Source organism: Acromyrmex echinatior, chromosome 5, assembly GCF_024713525.1.
Source record: "Acromyrmex echinatior isolate Ae372 chromosome 5, ASM2471352v2, whole genome shotgun sequence".
Classification (NCBI taxonomy): domain Eukaryota; kingdom Metazoa; phylum Arthropoda; class Insecta; order Hymenoptera; family Formicidae; genus Acromyrmex; species Acromyrmex echinatior.
The window spans coordinates 15,827,962-15,845,932 of NC_141856.1; the positions used below are offsets into that span (position 1 = coordinate 15,827,962).

General features: G+C 27.3%; 1 protein-coding gene across 16 annotated transcripts in view; it reads right to left on the bottom strand.

The window, feature by feature from the left end:
* ETHR (ecdysis triggering hormone receptor) overlaps positions 1-17,971 on the bottom strand; it is a 94,402-nt gene that overhangs the window by 28,875 nt on the left and 47,556 nt on the right. For 3 of the 16 annotated variants that reach the window (XM_087406761.1, XM_087406762.1, XM_087406760.1), the window contains 2 exons: positions 13,317-13,432; positions 12,363-12,525 (listed from right to left, as the gene is read on the bottom strand). In XM_087406761.1, the coding sequence (XP_087262887.1) occupies positions 12,363-12,525; positions 13,317-13,397 (244 nt within the window). In that variant the 5' untranslated portion in view covers positions 13,398-13,432. Of the gene's footprint in view, positions 1-12,362; positions 12,526-13,316; positions 13,433-13,551; positions 16,742-17,971 lie in introns of those variants that run through there. The other 13 variants (XM_087406756.1, XM_087406755.1, XM_087406754.1 and 10 more) reach the window with 13 other exon arrangements.

The following is a 17,971-nucleotide window of genomic DNA, read 5'->3' on the forward strand; positions in this document are numbered from 1 at the left end:
AAATCAATTACCTCTAGAAACATAAACTTCTTAAGAGAAGAAAAACACATTCTGTTATTTAATCCTTAAAGGGACCTTTGTTAAATCTTCCATTGACTTCACATTTCTAAATTATTTCTAGATTACTTACACTTTATTTTTCTTCATTGGTTCGCTAACTCATAAATTATTATGTTATATAAAAATTTGAAAATCTAATAAAATTTATAAAGTATATATTTCTTATGATTAACAAAATAAATGTTGTATTTAAATGTATCTTAAAAATAATTAGCAATTTATAATTAATTTATAATTAATTAATTATGAATTTAATTTTTATTACTCACATTAATAAACATGATATTAATATGTTTAATAAACATGATATTTCATACATATCATAAAATAATTTTAACTTAATAAAAGTTAATAATTAATTTTATTTTAATGGATGTCATAATATAAATATAACTATTAACACAAAGAAACACTTTATAAAATTACTTTGTACATTTTATTCGGTTTTCATTTTTGTTTATATTTCTGAATCAAATAATTTCAAAAGCTAAATTCGGTAGAATTTCTTTTAATAAATAAATTTTTGATAACGCAGATTATTTAATACAAAAGTAGAATCTTTAAAAATAATCAGAGTTTCAAACATAATCGTAGTATTTTAATTGCACGTGTCTTTATTTGAGAAAATCCTTCGAGAAATTATTCCCAATCCGTTAAAACCTTCGCATGATATATATATATATATATATATATATATATATATATATATTCTTCTTTTTATATAAAGTTTAATAAAGTAATTTCTTGAGCATTTGTCACCTGACAAATAAAGTCAAACGTAATTAAATAGTACATAGACTGTAGCAGCATTCTCTGCAGAAATGTTCTTTTGAGCTACTGTACAAAATTCTGCAATTTATCTTTTTGTGTGTCGTATTTCAAGACAGTTGTAACAAGAATTCTTTGTAAAAATCAAGAGAGAAAATCAAGAGAGAAATTCAATATTTAAAAAATAGGAAATAACATTAAGGATAAAATATCTCTTCTGTTATATATATTACATATATTACATAATTAATAAATAATTAATAATAAATATTAATAATAAATTCAATAAATATATTTTATAGCATTTTATATTTTAATGTATGAAATAAAATGTAACTCATAGCAACTCTTTGATACAATAAATAAAAATAAAAAGTCTGATTTCGTGGATAAGGACACTTCAATGTATTCAGTATTACGTAATACAAATATTGAGGTCTCTCAATTTTATTCCTGGGATTTTATTCCTAAAGAACAACTGACAACAAAAAAAGAATTCTATCGTAAAAAATGGAAATATAAGATGTTATGAGATAAAAGTTGTATCATCAGAAATACAATATCGTAAATCAATTGATTTTTTTTCACAATTCATGCGAAAATGTTTGATATTTTGAGTCGATGGTGTTCAAAATACCGCATATTATATCATTATAGTATATCGTTTTAATCAATTGATCAAGATTCTTTTATTCGAAACATATTAACTGCACGCAATTAACTGCACGATTTTACTGCCGCTCCATTGCAAATTCATCTGCGTATTGCTCTTTAAGATTAGAAGAAATTAATTGTAAATTGAGAAATTTTATTAAGATGGGCAGAGAGATGCACGAGAGGCAAAATTCAAACATATGTCCATCAAAATGTACAAATAGCATTAATCTTGGCATATGTCAAGATATAACTGTTCGAAATGTAAAAGTGATTGTAAAGGATTATTCTTTAATGAGCGTTTTATTAGCTTTTATATCGCTGTGAGTGAAAAAGAGACAGGGTAAAAGTACATGCTATCACATAGCATCGCGTGACGTAGCATTATTTGTCATCTTCAACCTACTTTGCCTATCAGATGCGGCCCAGATGTGCAAATCGAATTCCTATTCAGATGGTTCCGGCTAATGTAACTTTTATATCGCATTTCTTCGGACAAGTAATTTTTTATTCACTTTCTTCTCCTTATCATTCAAAATTTTTTTCAAGTTCGTTGATCGCGATATATATCCAAATCAGTAAAATAGCAACGTTAAGTGTATTGTAAAAATAAAAATTAATTATAATATTTTTAATCAAATTTTTCTGATAATTAAATTTTTTTAATTCTTAAATGGATTAATTTGTAAAGAAGTTCCAATTTAAAAGAAATTATGAGAAATATTAATCCCTTATTTCGAAGTATATTTATGAAAAAATCTTCATTCTAAATTGAGTAAAAAGATTAGATCATGATTGGTTTATTAGATCTGGAAAACGTGTTATAATTCAGAAATTATACATCTGCATTCCACAACAGTACTCCGCAGATCCAAAGTCATAAAATAAAACATTTCTAAAACTGAATATCGCCTCAATAAACTTTCTTTAATATTTGTATTAATATGCATGCGATAATAAAATATTCATTTAATAAATAAATATTAACAAGCAGTTTATTTTATTATTTGCACACGATTTATAGTTTAATGTAAAACTGAAATAATTTCTATATATGTATAATAATAAATTTTTTTTATATGTGTTTACAATATAATAATCTCTATCGAAATCATAATCATAAAATGTAAATGCACTGGCAATAACATTAATTTTGCAGTAAATAATATTGCATCGTAATTATATTTGTTACGTGAAAACAATATTTCTATCGATTATAATAATAGCTCTTTATTATTGTTCCAATCTTTATTTTTTCACTGAGTTAATATTAATCTGTAAATTGAAAACAATTGAATTGATGATATTTTCCTGGAATTATGTGCAGTTAAATGCAGTTAATTTCAAATTAAACGCAATTATATAATTTAATTGCTCAGAAGTTCTATTAACATAATGTATTTTATACATGCTACGTTTAACCATGTATAATTTCTCCGTAAAAGTTAAAACTTCAAATATCTTATCTCTTTTTAGTTTGTATATTTATAAGTTATTTTTATTTATTTATATATAAAATTTTTTATTTATTTATTTATAAGTTATTTAATTTATTTCGCTCTCTCTTTAATTATTGGAGATCTTATAAGTTGTAAATTACTATTTTTATATTATTAAAAAATTATAAATACTATCACATTCGCATGCAATATACGAATAAATGTTAAATCAATTTCAATATAAAATGCAATTATTATATTCATAATTACTGTTAAAAATAATTGCAAATGAATTCTGTATAAAAATATCATTTATCAGAAGATTTCTTTAGTCTTTTCTTTTTACTTTGTAGTTTTCTATTTATTGTAAAAGTAAATGAAAAATTATCAATTTTTTTTATAAATAACATGATCTTCTGCTCTGTTAGTTTCACAAGATATAACTTATAGATAAAATTTTCAAATATAAGAAAATCTATGTTTGAAATAGAAGTTAAATTGGAGTAAATTCTGTTAGAGTTAAAATAATGAATGAAGATTGACCATATAACTTATTTAAGCTTTCGACTTTTCAATTAGTGAGCATTCTAGCGAAAACTAGCATCTTAAACATTTAATAATGAGACATTGTCATTACTGCCAATGTGCATTACTTTAATGACTGTGAAAACAAATTAATTGCCATCAAAGTCAGTATGCTTTGCTAAGAACATTCATTGTTTATTTAACCTGGAAAATTTCGCTAACGATGACTAACAAGAATTGACGTCGCACTTATTGCGTTAAACTTCAATGTAATGCATATCGATCTTACCTTCGTTGATTACATGTCGTGCAATGTAATGAGAAAAATATTTTTCAATTTTATACCAACGTTAATGTGCACATTACAATGCACAATAATAATGCCTTGGTAAACAAAGAACGGTGGCACTGATTGTCACAAGAGTCACGTAATTAGAAATTTTATTAGATCGACAGTAGACCGATCTCCAATAATTAAAAAATTCGAAAAACTATTACGTAGTATTTAAACCGAACGTTCAAATGTATTGAAATAATTGCTGCTAGTTCGATTGCCGATACAACCATATGATTATAACTCGAAATTTTCTGATTTTCGAACAATTAGAATAATTTAACAATTTCAAACTGAAACTTCAAATTGTCTGATCTGTCAGACTTAAAGATACATACAAGTCGAAACTTGAATTCAGGTAAAACGACAAAAAATTAATTTTCCAATTCATTTCCTTCCTATGCAGATCCATTATGCTTGCATACAGATTTATCTTTGCGGCTGGATGTTATGCTTGTTAGAACTATCATTTTTCTTTTCCTGCATGTTAGAACTATCATTTGTCTTTTCCTGCATGTTATTTCTAACGTTCTAATCGCCGACACAACGCGTTGCATTCACGAAATGACAACACTAAAACCTGTTCTACAGCAAATTTCAAACAGATTGAACTTCTCATCGTTCCTAATCGGTAACATCTGCGATTTGTTTTTGCTTGACTCTAATGATGAAAATCAAACATCACTTTAACGGAGCAATATTTATAGACTAAAATATAACTATAAACCATTTTCACAATCTCTGTCAAATATCAAGATTTTATGTCTTTAAATCGTTATTTTTTTCTAATCGAATCACATCTTATTGCATGATGTTGTATAAATTTGCATACATTAGTACTCATAATAAATTTTATCGGATATTAATTTATTTTATCGATTATTAATTAAACTGTTAAACTTCAGTTTCTAATTAAGCAATAGCTTAATAAAAATTAATAAATATTCTTCTGAAATATGTTTCCGTAACAACTACATCTATTTATTATTAAAAATTAGTATAATTAACAAATAAAGCTGATTTGCCATTTTATAAGAATTTTACAAGAGCGATAGGCAAACTGTTTCAATATTGTAATTTACATTGAGCAATCTAAACCTGGACGTCAATTTTTGCGATGTTAATTTTTTTTATCTTTCTCGAGGGAGAAAAATTTCTATATAATACAATATTTGATTCGTAAGATAAAACTCATAGCGTCATACAGAACGTTAAAGAACAAAAAAAGACAATTTGCAATAGTAATGAAACAAATATGTTTCATTACTATTGCGTGTGTTGTTTTTCTACTGCAGACGATGCATTGAAATCATGTCGAGATTCAAATTAAATGTTGACTGAAACTTTCTAGTATCTCAAAAAGAATCATTATAGAGGTACAATTACGCAAAGAAAAAAAAAAGTAAACTGCACTGATAAAATATATTTGTCTAATGAAATAGAGGAAAAGATTTTGCAAAACTTATTCCTGCAAAATTATGAAAATTGCAAATACAGAAATAAATAAAAGTTAAATAAAAGAAACGTATAATGAGAAATAAGAAATGTGTGTACTTTATTTTTTATGTGTTTACTTTTTTACTTACTTTAATTCAAAATAAAAATTAGAAAATTAATATACAACAAAAAATTTTTTGTCTTATGCATTTTTTTTCCAGTAATCTTTTCAAAGAAGCAAATTTTTTAGATTAATAATTAGAAATAATAGTAAAATAATAATAATAAAAATAATAATAATAAAAATGAATGTTTAAAATGTATAACAGAATAAAAGATATATAATATAGTCTTTATTATAAAATTGAATAAATAACTACTCAAATAAGTAACAGAATAAATTTACTTGTAAATTTTTTTTTTCGATTCGACTTAATAATTAACGTATCAAGTTGTTCATGCAGTAACATGTCAAGAATAGAAAGCTATATATTTGTCATAATTCAATCACAAAAGTTGCTTAAAATAAAACATACACATAATTAATCATAATATATTTCCTATTTTTCATTATTTTTAATCATATATAAATATCTAATTAGATTTCATTATTTCCTATAGAAAAAAAATAGATTAGCCATAAATTTATCAAATTTATTTAGCTAATCGTTTTATTCGTTATACTCTGTTCTCTTATAAATCATCAATCGAGAAATTTCATAATCGTGCTAAATAGACAAATCTCTTTTATGATAATCGCACATTCAATAGCGTCATAATTTCTGACGAAGATTTATAGAGGCCTACATATCGCTGGTCATTGTTCAGCGACAATGAAATTGTATAAAATACGAATATTTAGTTAATCAAGATAAAGAAAAAAAGAAGCAAGAAAGGAGAAACTTATTTCCCACACAATATCCATCTAACTCCATGCAAACTTGGAACTTAATTTAATTAAGAAGTATCTTGTATATATTTATGTTTAATAACTTCCATTATTATATTCTTTCATATATTAAAAGACAATATTTACCTGTAATTTTTAAATTGTTCAATAAAAAGATATAAATTCAGAACAATTCTAGATTAAAAGCTCTTAATCGGATTTAAAACTTTTTGAGGAGAAATATTGCAGATATACGAGGTTTATGATTTTAAACTTTGTTTTCTATTGTAGCGATAACATGTCGATGTTTTATGTTATGCAAGAATTTTGCACCGACAAGTAAAATCCAATAGATTCATCGACACAGTGATGACATTTTGTTTCGTGAAAGAAAAATCGCTTATGTTATACTTTCACGAATTTTTTTATTTGAAAATTTTGATACAAATGAAAATTTTGTATTGATTATATATATCATATTTAGATTAATATATAAATAGTAGATTATATAAAGTACCCTTTCTGTGTAATGAGCAGAACAATTAAAAATCGCTATATTAAACTGCAATGAGAACTACAAGTGCTTTCTTGTTATACTCATTAAAAAGCGGCTTGTCAAGTTTGTTACATTTACGTATTGATCATCAGTTTTTCTGTTTAAAGAATAAAGAAAAATATCACACGTCACACAAGAATCTTCGTTAATTAAATACTTTACGTCAAGTAGTGTTGTGACAATTAGCATCAACCTTGTCTACTATTTCTCATAAATTGGTATTATTCTTATAAATTAGTATATATAAAAAAATCAATCATAAGTTATTGATTTTAACAATCAAATATTGATAAAATTAAAATTATAAGCAAAAATATTTTTAGAACGTATCATATAAATAACATTTAAAACTTTTTTATTCCTTTGTGATAAAAATATTTTTATTTGATTCATGCCTATCTGCCATTATATTGTATCTGCAAACAAAACATAAGTTTGGTACGGATCCCAAGCAGAACAATAAGTCACGATAACGTCAAAATGAAAATTGATATTTTTTAATAAAATGTCGGTATATGACTATTATATGATACAAATATCTAATTTATATCATAAATTGCAATTGCATATGAAATTCATAACATATGTAAGTATATACCTATAAAAGTATACCTATAAAAGGCTCATCGCCAATAAAATTGCTACTTTCAGCAAAAATCGTTATTATATAATTAACAATAGGGATAGCTGTACGGATAATAAGGTTACAATGCGCAATGAGAATTAATGATTCCGAATAGAATTACTAGGCTTAGGAAATAGTCGAAGAACATAATTAAAATTCCATGAACATAATCACGACGTGCACGAGCTAGACTGATTTATCATCGCGAGAGTGTAAGGAAACTTTTCACTTTCTAAGTGAAATACCTGTGATTATACCGTCATGAGAAGTTTTACGTCGCAATAAACGTTAACGCGGCCTCGACCGTGAGAGCGGGCAGTGTTTCGAAGGAATGCTGGACGAGAGGTATGCTGGTGTCAAGGAAAAGAGGAGGAGGAGGACATCGACTTAAGACGCGCGTCGCCGTATGCGCCTCATAAAACCCAGACGCGCCTAAATGCTACCCCCCCTCTTTACACCACACCCCATCTGGACCACCCTTGCGCGACCCTCCACGATAAACGCATCTCATATAGCCATAGAGACCCCTCACGATGTTCTCGCTACCCGCTGGCTGATTCGATCCTCCCGTTGCCTCCGCATTTCGCCGTCTCTTGCATTCTTCCGAGCAAAAGAGATCAGGGAGTCGAAATATATAGGCGGTCGCTCGTACGGAATTGTAGAAGAATCTCTCGCCCTTGCAACGCCATATGGTACCAATGGTTTACGAGCACAGGCATCTCGATGTTCGTCCGTTAGTAGCACTGATCGAATGAAAATTATTTGACGTGTAAATAAAACGTATCATTCACGTGCAAACAATTGGCGGCAACTGGATATTGAATGTCAATTTTGAAAAATATTCATAATCGATAAATTTAATTTGTATTCGCATTATATTAATATTTTTATATCATGAGAGTATATATTAGAAATATCTGATTATCGAATAATTATTGATTTAACTTATAATAAATGATTTTTATAAAGTAATATATATAATATATCCTTTTTCCTTTCCATTTCATTTTCAATGATTGACTAAGCTTTACGAGCATAATAAGACAAAAGAACTAATTGCTTCTTAAAACATTTTTAATAACTGCGCCATAAAAGAGAGATATTAAAGAAAACGTAAAACTGAGTCATTATCTTTATGTCATTAACGCAAATGAATAAAAAAAAATGGTAATAGTTTCAATAATAACGAAACTATACAATGAACAATAATTATTTAAATAAAATGAGTAACTATTTTAATAAAAAAAAGCATTTATTAATTCATCGATATGCTAAATTGTTCTATAATTTGTTGAAAAAAGTTTCTGGAAGAAATATAATGTCGTTAAAAATATTAATTTTTATTTTAACTATGTATATAAAAGCTTGATATTTTTTACCTTTTATTTATATTGATTTAAATATTAGTTGTACTATATTGCCAGTTCCATTATCCTTCTAAGAAAACACGACTTCTCTTGACAATGTAATAAATGCGATTTATGAAAGTTGTACACTCTGTTTATGTGCTCACTCGTAGATTGCAATAATATTGTTTATTCGTAAAGCAAAAATTGGTATATGACTTTTAATCTCTTTACTGTTATTTTAGATTGTTCTCAAACAAAATACGTACGTAACTACCATAAATAACTTAATTATCATCATATAAATAGTCGCGTTTAATTTAAAAATAATTTTAAAAAATTATTGTTTATATTTATTTAAAAAATAATGTTAATAAAAAAGCAAATTAAATTAATTAATTTAATTTAATTTAAATAATATAATAAAAAGTTTATTGCTACAAAAAAATATTAATTGTAAGTTTCAAATTATAGTCTGTTTTGTTAAAAAATTATTTAAAGAGATTTTTGTTATAAATATAATATTTTATATAGGTATATATAATCTAATTTTAAAAAATTACATGCTTTTCTTAATATTGTTCTATTATCTATATAATAGAATTTGCTTTGACTATTACAGTTGAAAATTAAAAACAGGATGTTGATTAAAAAATGCATTTCACATGAAAAAATACATAAGAGAGAAATTCCCGTGAGATAAACCGAACTCTCTTTGAATTTAACTTCACAATTTAACTCTTATTAAATTTGAATCCTTTGCCACTATATCACAAATAGATCAAAATTGACAGTAAACAATACTGTAGTCCAGCAATTAGTAAACTCCCGCAGGATATTACCCTTACCTTAGCAAACGTTAATCTTTTGTGACTGTTTGTAAATAAATCGCTAACAATTGCAATTTTTATTAAATATTAGTAATTAAAAGGTTAGTCGATTAACTCTGCATATTTCACGCGCAATAAATGTTTTTATATGCGTTTAAAATATTGTAAAGTTATGTAAAAAATTTTCAAAAGGTTTTGTTTGATCTTTTTGTTGTCAGTTTTAATCAGTTTATTATTGATAACCTTCCTAACCTATCTTTATAGAGATAAAGAGATCAATCTCAAGAGAAAAAGATACACGTAATAGAAAAAAATCAACTATGTTTTTTACGAATAAAAAGGCGACTTCTTACTATAATTTTTTTGCTCAATTGTGAAAAATTAAAAAATGAAATTATGATATCAAACACATGGCTTTGAATTTTAATTATTTTGATTTTGAACATTAATAATATAATTATTTCTTTTGTATATATATATATATATTATATATATATATATACATATATATTATTATAATATAATTTCCTAAATACATAAATTATGATATAAACTAATATTATAACACACAATAATTTCAAAATAATAAATTACAAAATATACAATTTTATATTTTAGTTTTCATAAATTTACATCGTAGCAAAAAAAATCATTTCACAAAAACTAAAATTTATTTAAAAAAGTATTTAATTGTATCATAATATACAATGTTTAACTAATCAAACATTTATAAGAATATTTTGAAAAGCTAGTTTGTTAAAGTGCGATGTTTTGATCGAAAAGTAATGTTACCGATAGATACTAACATTCTTTAACGAGTCTTAATTACTAAAAAAAGCTGTCGTCATTTTAATTACGTAACAGAAAAAGATATCAGCTTACAGCGTTCTTTTCATTTCATAAAAAATCATTTTAATTTAGCAGTAATCACTGGATTTTGACAATGGTATAATAATTATGATTTTTCAACGATATTTGTGCATGATACGCCACATTTGTTCGCAATTAACTCCGCATGGTGAAAAAGATTAAAACTATTTTTGTGTCGACAGCATTTTTCTCTCAGATATTTTCGCATCTTCGTACTAAGCTCGTGAAAGTTTGAATAGCTGTAGTGTACGATCACTCATGTGATGTTTCAGAAGGATTTCTAAACCTCCCTCTTTTTCTGTCTCCTTCTTCCTTATATGTTCCTACAATATAGATTATCAAGAAACTAACGCTACAAAAGTGGGGCACTCTCGTTTCTTTTATAGAAACAAAATTGATTTTCCGATAATAATCGCCAATATTAACTGGCCAAATTGGATATTCTCTCTAAAGTTTTTTCCATGCAACACAATTAATAATTTCAAAAAAGGCTTATAAAGATTGCTTTTCAAAATAAAAAATAGATAGAGGAAAATATAAAATAAAAATAAATATATTAAAATACAACATGTAGTTAAATTTAGTTCATTTCTTAATTTAATTGTATGTATTTATATGTACAAAAAAATTGATTAAGAAAAACCACAAATTTTATTATAATTCGGATAAATATGGAAAATCAAATTATATTAGATATTAATATACAGAATAAAAAGATTTATTTATATGTCAATTCGAAAAATAAATTTGAATAAATATTAATATTGTAAAAAAGTTAAAAAAAAAACTAACAATAACCACCACAACGACATTCAGTAGAACGACATTTCGTACGTAAAAACAATTCCTATTGTTTTTGTCAAAAATCGAGCAACATTATCTCAAACAATGATATGATCAGCTGAGAGAAATGGAATGAAATTAAGTTAGATTTCATATTGATTCGAGTTTGCAATTTAATCAGTATCTGCGAGCGCATTGATAGATCTGCAATGTATGACATGTAGGGAAAAAAGACATGACATTTTTCCCCTTTCGTCAGTTCAATAAAGATGAAACGAGATCGGATACTTTCTGCCAATTTTAAAAAATCAGTAATGCTTCTGCGATGCAATGACGTTTCCGTTCACTCCAGATAAAAGTTTGCATCCATCATTCTACCGCAATGCGAAACAAATTAAAACGAATCAATTAAATTATTCTTTTAGCGTCCAATGATATTGACGTTTAAATTGCAACCAAAGAAAAGTGCGTTTTTTTCTACTTCCTATAAAACATATACGCGCACAATTAATCATAGCATCGAATTTAAATTTTTTTTTTCCTTATATGTCGTAAAACGTAGATATCGAATTTCAACGTATCTTCAACTAAGCCTTAGTTAGAATTTTAATTGTCGCAATATAGAAATTAATATTAACTATTTTAGTAATACACGTATGTTATCAATTTATCATGTGTTAAATATATGTATATATAATTTGTCATGTTATGCGTATAGTTATATATGCATATTTATAAATGCACATTATACATGTATGTTATTCAAATATTACATTTATCATGGCCAATACGTGATAAAACTAGATGAAATTTGTATAAACTCATTTTATGGCATAATAACTCGAAGAATAAAAATAGATAAAAAATATGATAAGATAATTACATCAATATATGAGTATTACCATAATTTGCTTTTTGTGTATGATAATATTTGAGAGAATGCGACTGTGAACTGGAATTCCAACGAATTTGAGACGAGAATTGGTTCGAATATTCGAGCCTCCGTGACGCAATAGAAATGTGTGTGTTAGTTAATGAACCACGCGTGGGCTCATAAAAAGAAAAAGGGATGACATGGGTTTATCAATGTCCGTTGAAGAAATATGTGATGTTCGGTATTTTTGGATTTAGCCGACCTGACAAATCATTGCGCCACGTCGAGTGGCTGCTGCACGCGGTTGATGATAGGAATAGATATCTATACCAAAATACGTCATGCTTTTTCACGCAATTGGTTTGAACTTACACATATGCTCGCCGAGCGGCCAGATTTGCGGGCCAGAATTGATTTCGATTAACACTGTAGGCGTACAAATCACAAGCACGCAGAGGTCGGCGACACTCAGATTCACCAGGAAGATATTTGTGCTGTTCCTCATGTCTTTTCCCCGTAACACGACCAACGGCACCTGAGGACATTACACGCGAGAGCTACAGCAACCGACTCTAAAGATTGATACATCAATAGTGATAACGAATACGAATTGCAAATAAAAACGGCGATTAAATTATACTCTTCATATTTCATTGATTGTAAATGCAATTGCAACTGATATTAATAAATTGAAATAAAATAATATTAGTAGATTCCCAAAATATGTCTAATATAAGTAAAATACCTATGTGAACCTCCGACCTTTACAGAAATCTAATACTAACCAATACTGAAAGACAGTAATTATTCTAAGTATTAAAAGCACTGTTGTTTAATACTTTTTGTATTCCAAAATAATTAATTATCATTCAATAATACATTTGCCAGTATTAGATTTTTGTAAGGGGAATGTTGGTGCGTAAATTAAATATTCACATTGTAATAGATATAATTCGCAACGAATTGAGATGTACTTATCAAATGAATAAGTTAAAGTAAACGCAAAAATTTCGGAATTTAAGTCCTCACAGGCATTTTTATTTATATTAAATTTAGTTATTCTTGGAGTCTCCCACTAATATTACTATTTTATTTTATTTCAATTTAATAAAATTCAAATATTAATAATTTATATTTGGCTTTTGCACTAAAGAGAACTCAAATTCAGAATCACTTGCGTTTACTTTAACTTCATTTAGTATATCCCAATTGGTTGCGAATTATATGTATCGCGATATAAATATTTAGATACGTTACACCATCCGCGGAGTCTAACGTAAGTATGTTACTTGTATTTGATATTAATAAAATGTAAATTAAAATTACCATTAGATTGCCTACTATCCCTAAGATCATCACAATAATGCAAGCAACCATCGAAGTCGTTCGTATGTAGGCAGGCAGCATGTACAGCGCAGAAGTAGCATTCTCCGACTCGATTACTGAAATTATGTAGTTACAAGATACTTAAGATCCTTTAGACATATTTCACGATAAGTGTCTCGAGTGTTTTTAATTAATGTAGTACCATCGTTTTACGACTATATAATCTTGGAAGTACCTGAGAATCCATCGAGCGCGCTGTTCCCGATCGCCGTTGTATAATAAGACGAATTCAATTCGAACGCGACGGTAGACATCGTTGTCAGCATGTTTTCAAGCGCGGAATTAAAATGCACTTTGTTCTTGTTCTTTCGTTGTTTTTTTTTCTCTCTTTTCTCGTTTTTAGACTATTTCATATTCTTCCACTATCACGTATCCTCGTGACATGATACGTTCACGCTATCATGTATTTTCACTTAGGTGGAGGGAGGTATCAGGTAGCTCGCCGTTTGAGTTATGTATTTACAGGTACAAGCACGATTACGTCGGTTTCTCTTGCATTTTCGAAGGAGGAATTTTAATTTTATGTCGGTAGCACTTTCCGTCGTGCCGCGACAATTTTCGGCATTGGAGTTTCGTGTGTTTCGATGACGGATTGTGTTGGGTTGCAGCCCGAGAAAATCCATTAGGAATCGCAGGTGCGCAATAGCACCACGGTGTTTCGCGACGCGAATCCGGCTTACCGTTTTCTGTTTTAAAATAGCCACCACTTTCGCCGATTCGGAAATGTTAAGTGACATCATCAGTCTCTGGTCGTGATACATTCACCATTAATTATCTCGATACGGTGTGGAAAGCTCTCAACGAGATAGCGAAAATTTGATCATTTCGCAAAATGATTGACTTCTTCACTTAAAACGGGAATTCCATTTATTGCTTTGATCGGATAGATTAGACGGTGAAAATGTTAATTTGCAGAAAGCTTTGGACGAATATTTATCTTCTATAACTTTGAGGAGAATTCGCGACTCGAGGAAACGTATTCCGTCTCCGATTAACATTATTAACTTTCTCACTTCTTTAGATGTAGCTTTACTTATGAGTAACTTTAACAGAATTCGTTTGCTGAATGTATAGTCTAATTCATCAAATAAAATGACATGTGTTAAATATACTTTTATTTCAAAATGTGTTAAATATACTTTTTTACCAGATTAAATTAAAAAAAAATATACTAAACTATTTAATATAAACTAATATTAAATTTGCTCAGCAAAGCTCCTTTTCGCATTATCTTTATAAAAATCTTATAATAAAATTCTAATTCCATTTCCGCGTAATTTCTCATAAAAAATTACTTATCAATTGACGAGTTAGAAACAAGAATGTGTCTACAGCAATATCTTTAGCGTTTCTCGAGTTCGCCAGAAGAATCATCGAAAGTTTAAAGTGTTTGAAATATTTACCATCGATCTTAATAGAATGGTTCACATGTTTCCATTATCAGCAACCTATTGCAATTGCGCAAGCATTCCGCATATCCTATATTCGAAATTTATGATTGATCAACACATGTGATTAAATTCGCCGCAACAGAATTCTAAATTCCACGAGTAATTGCTTTCATTGACAAAATACGTTCCATGTCATTTAGCAAAAATTCTTTCTGGTATAGCAATTCCAATATCGAAATACAGGATCACGCAAGTCAACATTGTTTGTAATTAATGAGAAAACCGATTCAACAATCTCTTAGAAGAGACGAACTTAATGAATTATCGGCTAACTAGTAGGGCTTTAATCATTTCCTTAATTGCTTTTCTTTCAAAAATCAAACTTTCTGATTAACTCAATTCTAATGAATCGCCGATTCAATCTGCCTGGAACCGATAATTTATCATCGATTTATTAATTTTAAGTAATTCTATCAGATCACGTATACCCGCTATCGCATTTCCTAGGATTGAACATGATTTTAATGTTATAGGCTTTAACTCTTACTTGTTGTATATTAAATATGATTTATTTTGTTTCTATCGAGTGTGGACAATTTGTACATCGCGCATCGAGATGTCACTCACAATTTTGACGCAAATAAATCCACGAGATTGAGGATCTACTCAGACTAATGTATCCACGTTATCGAATTTCACGCAACGCAACGTTTCGATCGTAATTCTCGTCAGGTTGCCTTCACAGGTGGTTCGAAACATGTTCCTTGCTTATGCACAGACCCGTGACTTCCGTTTCAACGCGCATCGGCAACTGATTAAAATTACGACAACATTGCAGCCATGTGATGCGTTTCCTGTCATCATCGGTCTGTCAAGCTGCACGTGTTAGAAGGAACCCGAACCGTGCAAATAGTGCCGGTAAACTGAATGGAATACGGAACTCAACTGGCCACAAACTCTCGAATGCGCCTCCCTTTCGTCGAGAGCATGCGCGCTCTTTCCAGCATTATAGTATTTTTTTTTATCACACGTGTGATAATTAATAAATTAACTGATAAAATTAATTAATTAATAAATTAATTAATTAATCTGATAATTAATAAATTAACATCTCTTTTTCATCATCTCTTTTTTTAAATATCATAAAATATATAACTGGATAGAACTTAATTTAATTGTGTTTCATAACATTCATATTAATGTTCTAACAATTTTCCCACATATATTCAAATTAAAATAATTGCGTGCTATTTTATTATGAAGCTTATTTTGCACTTTATTATAATATGATTTTAAGATAAATGATTTTAGTCTAGAAAATTAATTTTTAATGTAATCTATCTAAAATTTAAAAACATCATAATAATTAATTAAATAATTTTGTTTAAATTAATTACCTAATAGATTATATTTTTTTATTAATTCTAATTTTAAATATGGATCATTAACAAATTTAACGAATCAATTCAACTTCATTCAATTTTTAGACATCAATAAATCGAAATAACTGCTTTAAATATTGACATTTTAAGTATAATATTTTATTATTATTGTTATTGTTCATAAATTCGTTTAATTTCGGAATTTTGGTATTTTTATAGAAAGAAAGAGAACTCTCAAAAATTGGAAATTCTGTCACTCTTTTTCAAAAGTGGCAGAATTTTCATTCTTTTAAAATGAAACTCTCAAGAATTTAGGAAGATAATCACTATTATTTCTGTTCCTTTTTTTCATGCCGATTTCTCATATTATACCTTTTACGATATAGGTTAATAACGGTTACTAAAGTATGAAAGAAGCGGCAATAAACACGATTCCGTATTAGGAAACCAAACGCATTCCATTAAATCTCTCGCTGTCAATCCTCTCTGTGCGTATTGTAGTCAATTTGGGACATTCTTATGCGTGTTCTCGCTTTGAAGCAAAGCGCGATGAAGCGACGGCACATATTATTAAAGGCAATTTATTTTACACTGAAATAAATTGTTGGTGCACACATCGCATCTATTATATTTTTTAATTTCTTTTCAGAAATGATACAAGTTAAACAATTGCAATCTATAATAAAACACATAATTGTTATTAGATTTATATATATATATATATATATATATACATATATATATATATATATGAAGTATATAAACTTATTATATAATGCAAAGTATATATAATCGCAAAAAAACACTTAAAAAAATAAATTTTTATTTTCAATTTTTTATTAATAAGGAATGGCCTTTATTTATTAAAATTGTTTTTAAAAGATTAAAAATGTGGCATGAGATAAGAAATTATGAAAAAGATTAAAATATTTTACTACTAATTAAAAGAAATTGTAAGAACTTTGGAATACTTCTTATATGTACGGAAATATTAAATATATCTAAAAATAAGAAATAATAATAAAAAATAAGATATATTCTAATCATAATAATAGAATTAATTATTTTTCCAACAAAAATTTAAATTTAAAAGCAAACTACTTTCTCGTCCATATATTTTAAAACGCTTTGAATTAACAGCGTCATGAAATTACAATCTTCGTTGCTTTGATAATTAAAAAGAAAGAAGAAGTATCTTCGTTACAAAGTAAGTGCATAAAAACAGATCTTTGATCTTAGCAACATCAATTAATGGAGCTTGCACTATTAATTATGTATACACACACACACACACACACACACACACACACACACACACATACATATATATATTATATATATATATATATATTGTGTGTATGTGTGTGTGTGTGTGTGTGTGTGTGTGTGTGTGTGTACATGTTAGAAAACTTTCTTCTAAAAATAATTTTCAGATGCAATGCGAATCTATACGAACAGATTTTAAAAGTTTATTTAATACTTGAGGTATCATATAAGTAATTCAACTAAAAAACTCATATTCTGTGTATTTTAATTGACAAATATCTTAAAAATATGTAAAACTATTGTAGAAATTTATTACTTGCAGAAATCTATTATATAATTATTTTATATTGTTTAGTTTTATAATTATATATATATATATATATATATCAATATATTTTATACTATACATATCCTATCTCGTAATATTATTATACTTATACGTAATAATATTACAATTGATCATTTTATACAAATAATATCTGCACAATTGGCTCGATTAGCTATGTACAATAAGTTTATCTGATGAATAAATTGACTAAATCAGGTGTCTTCTCAA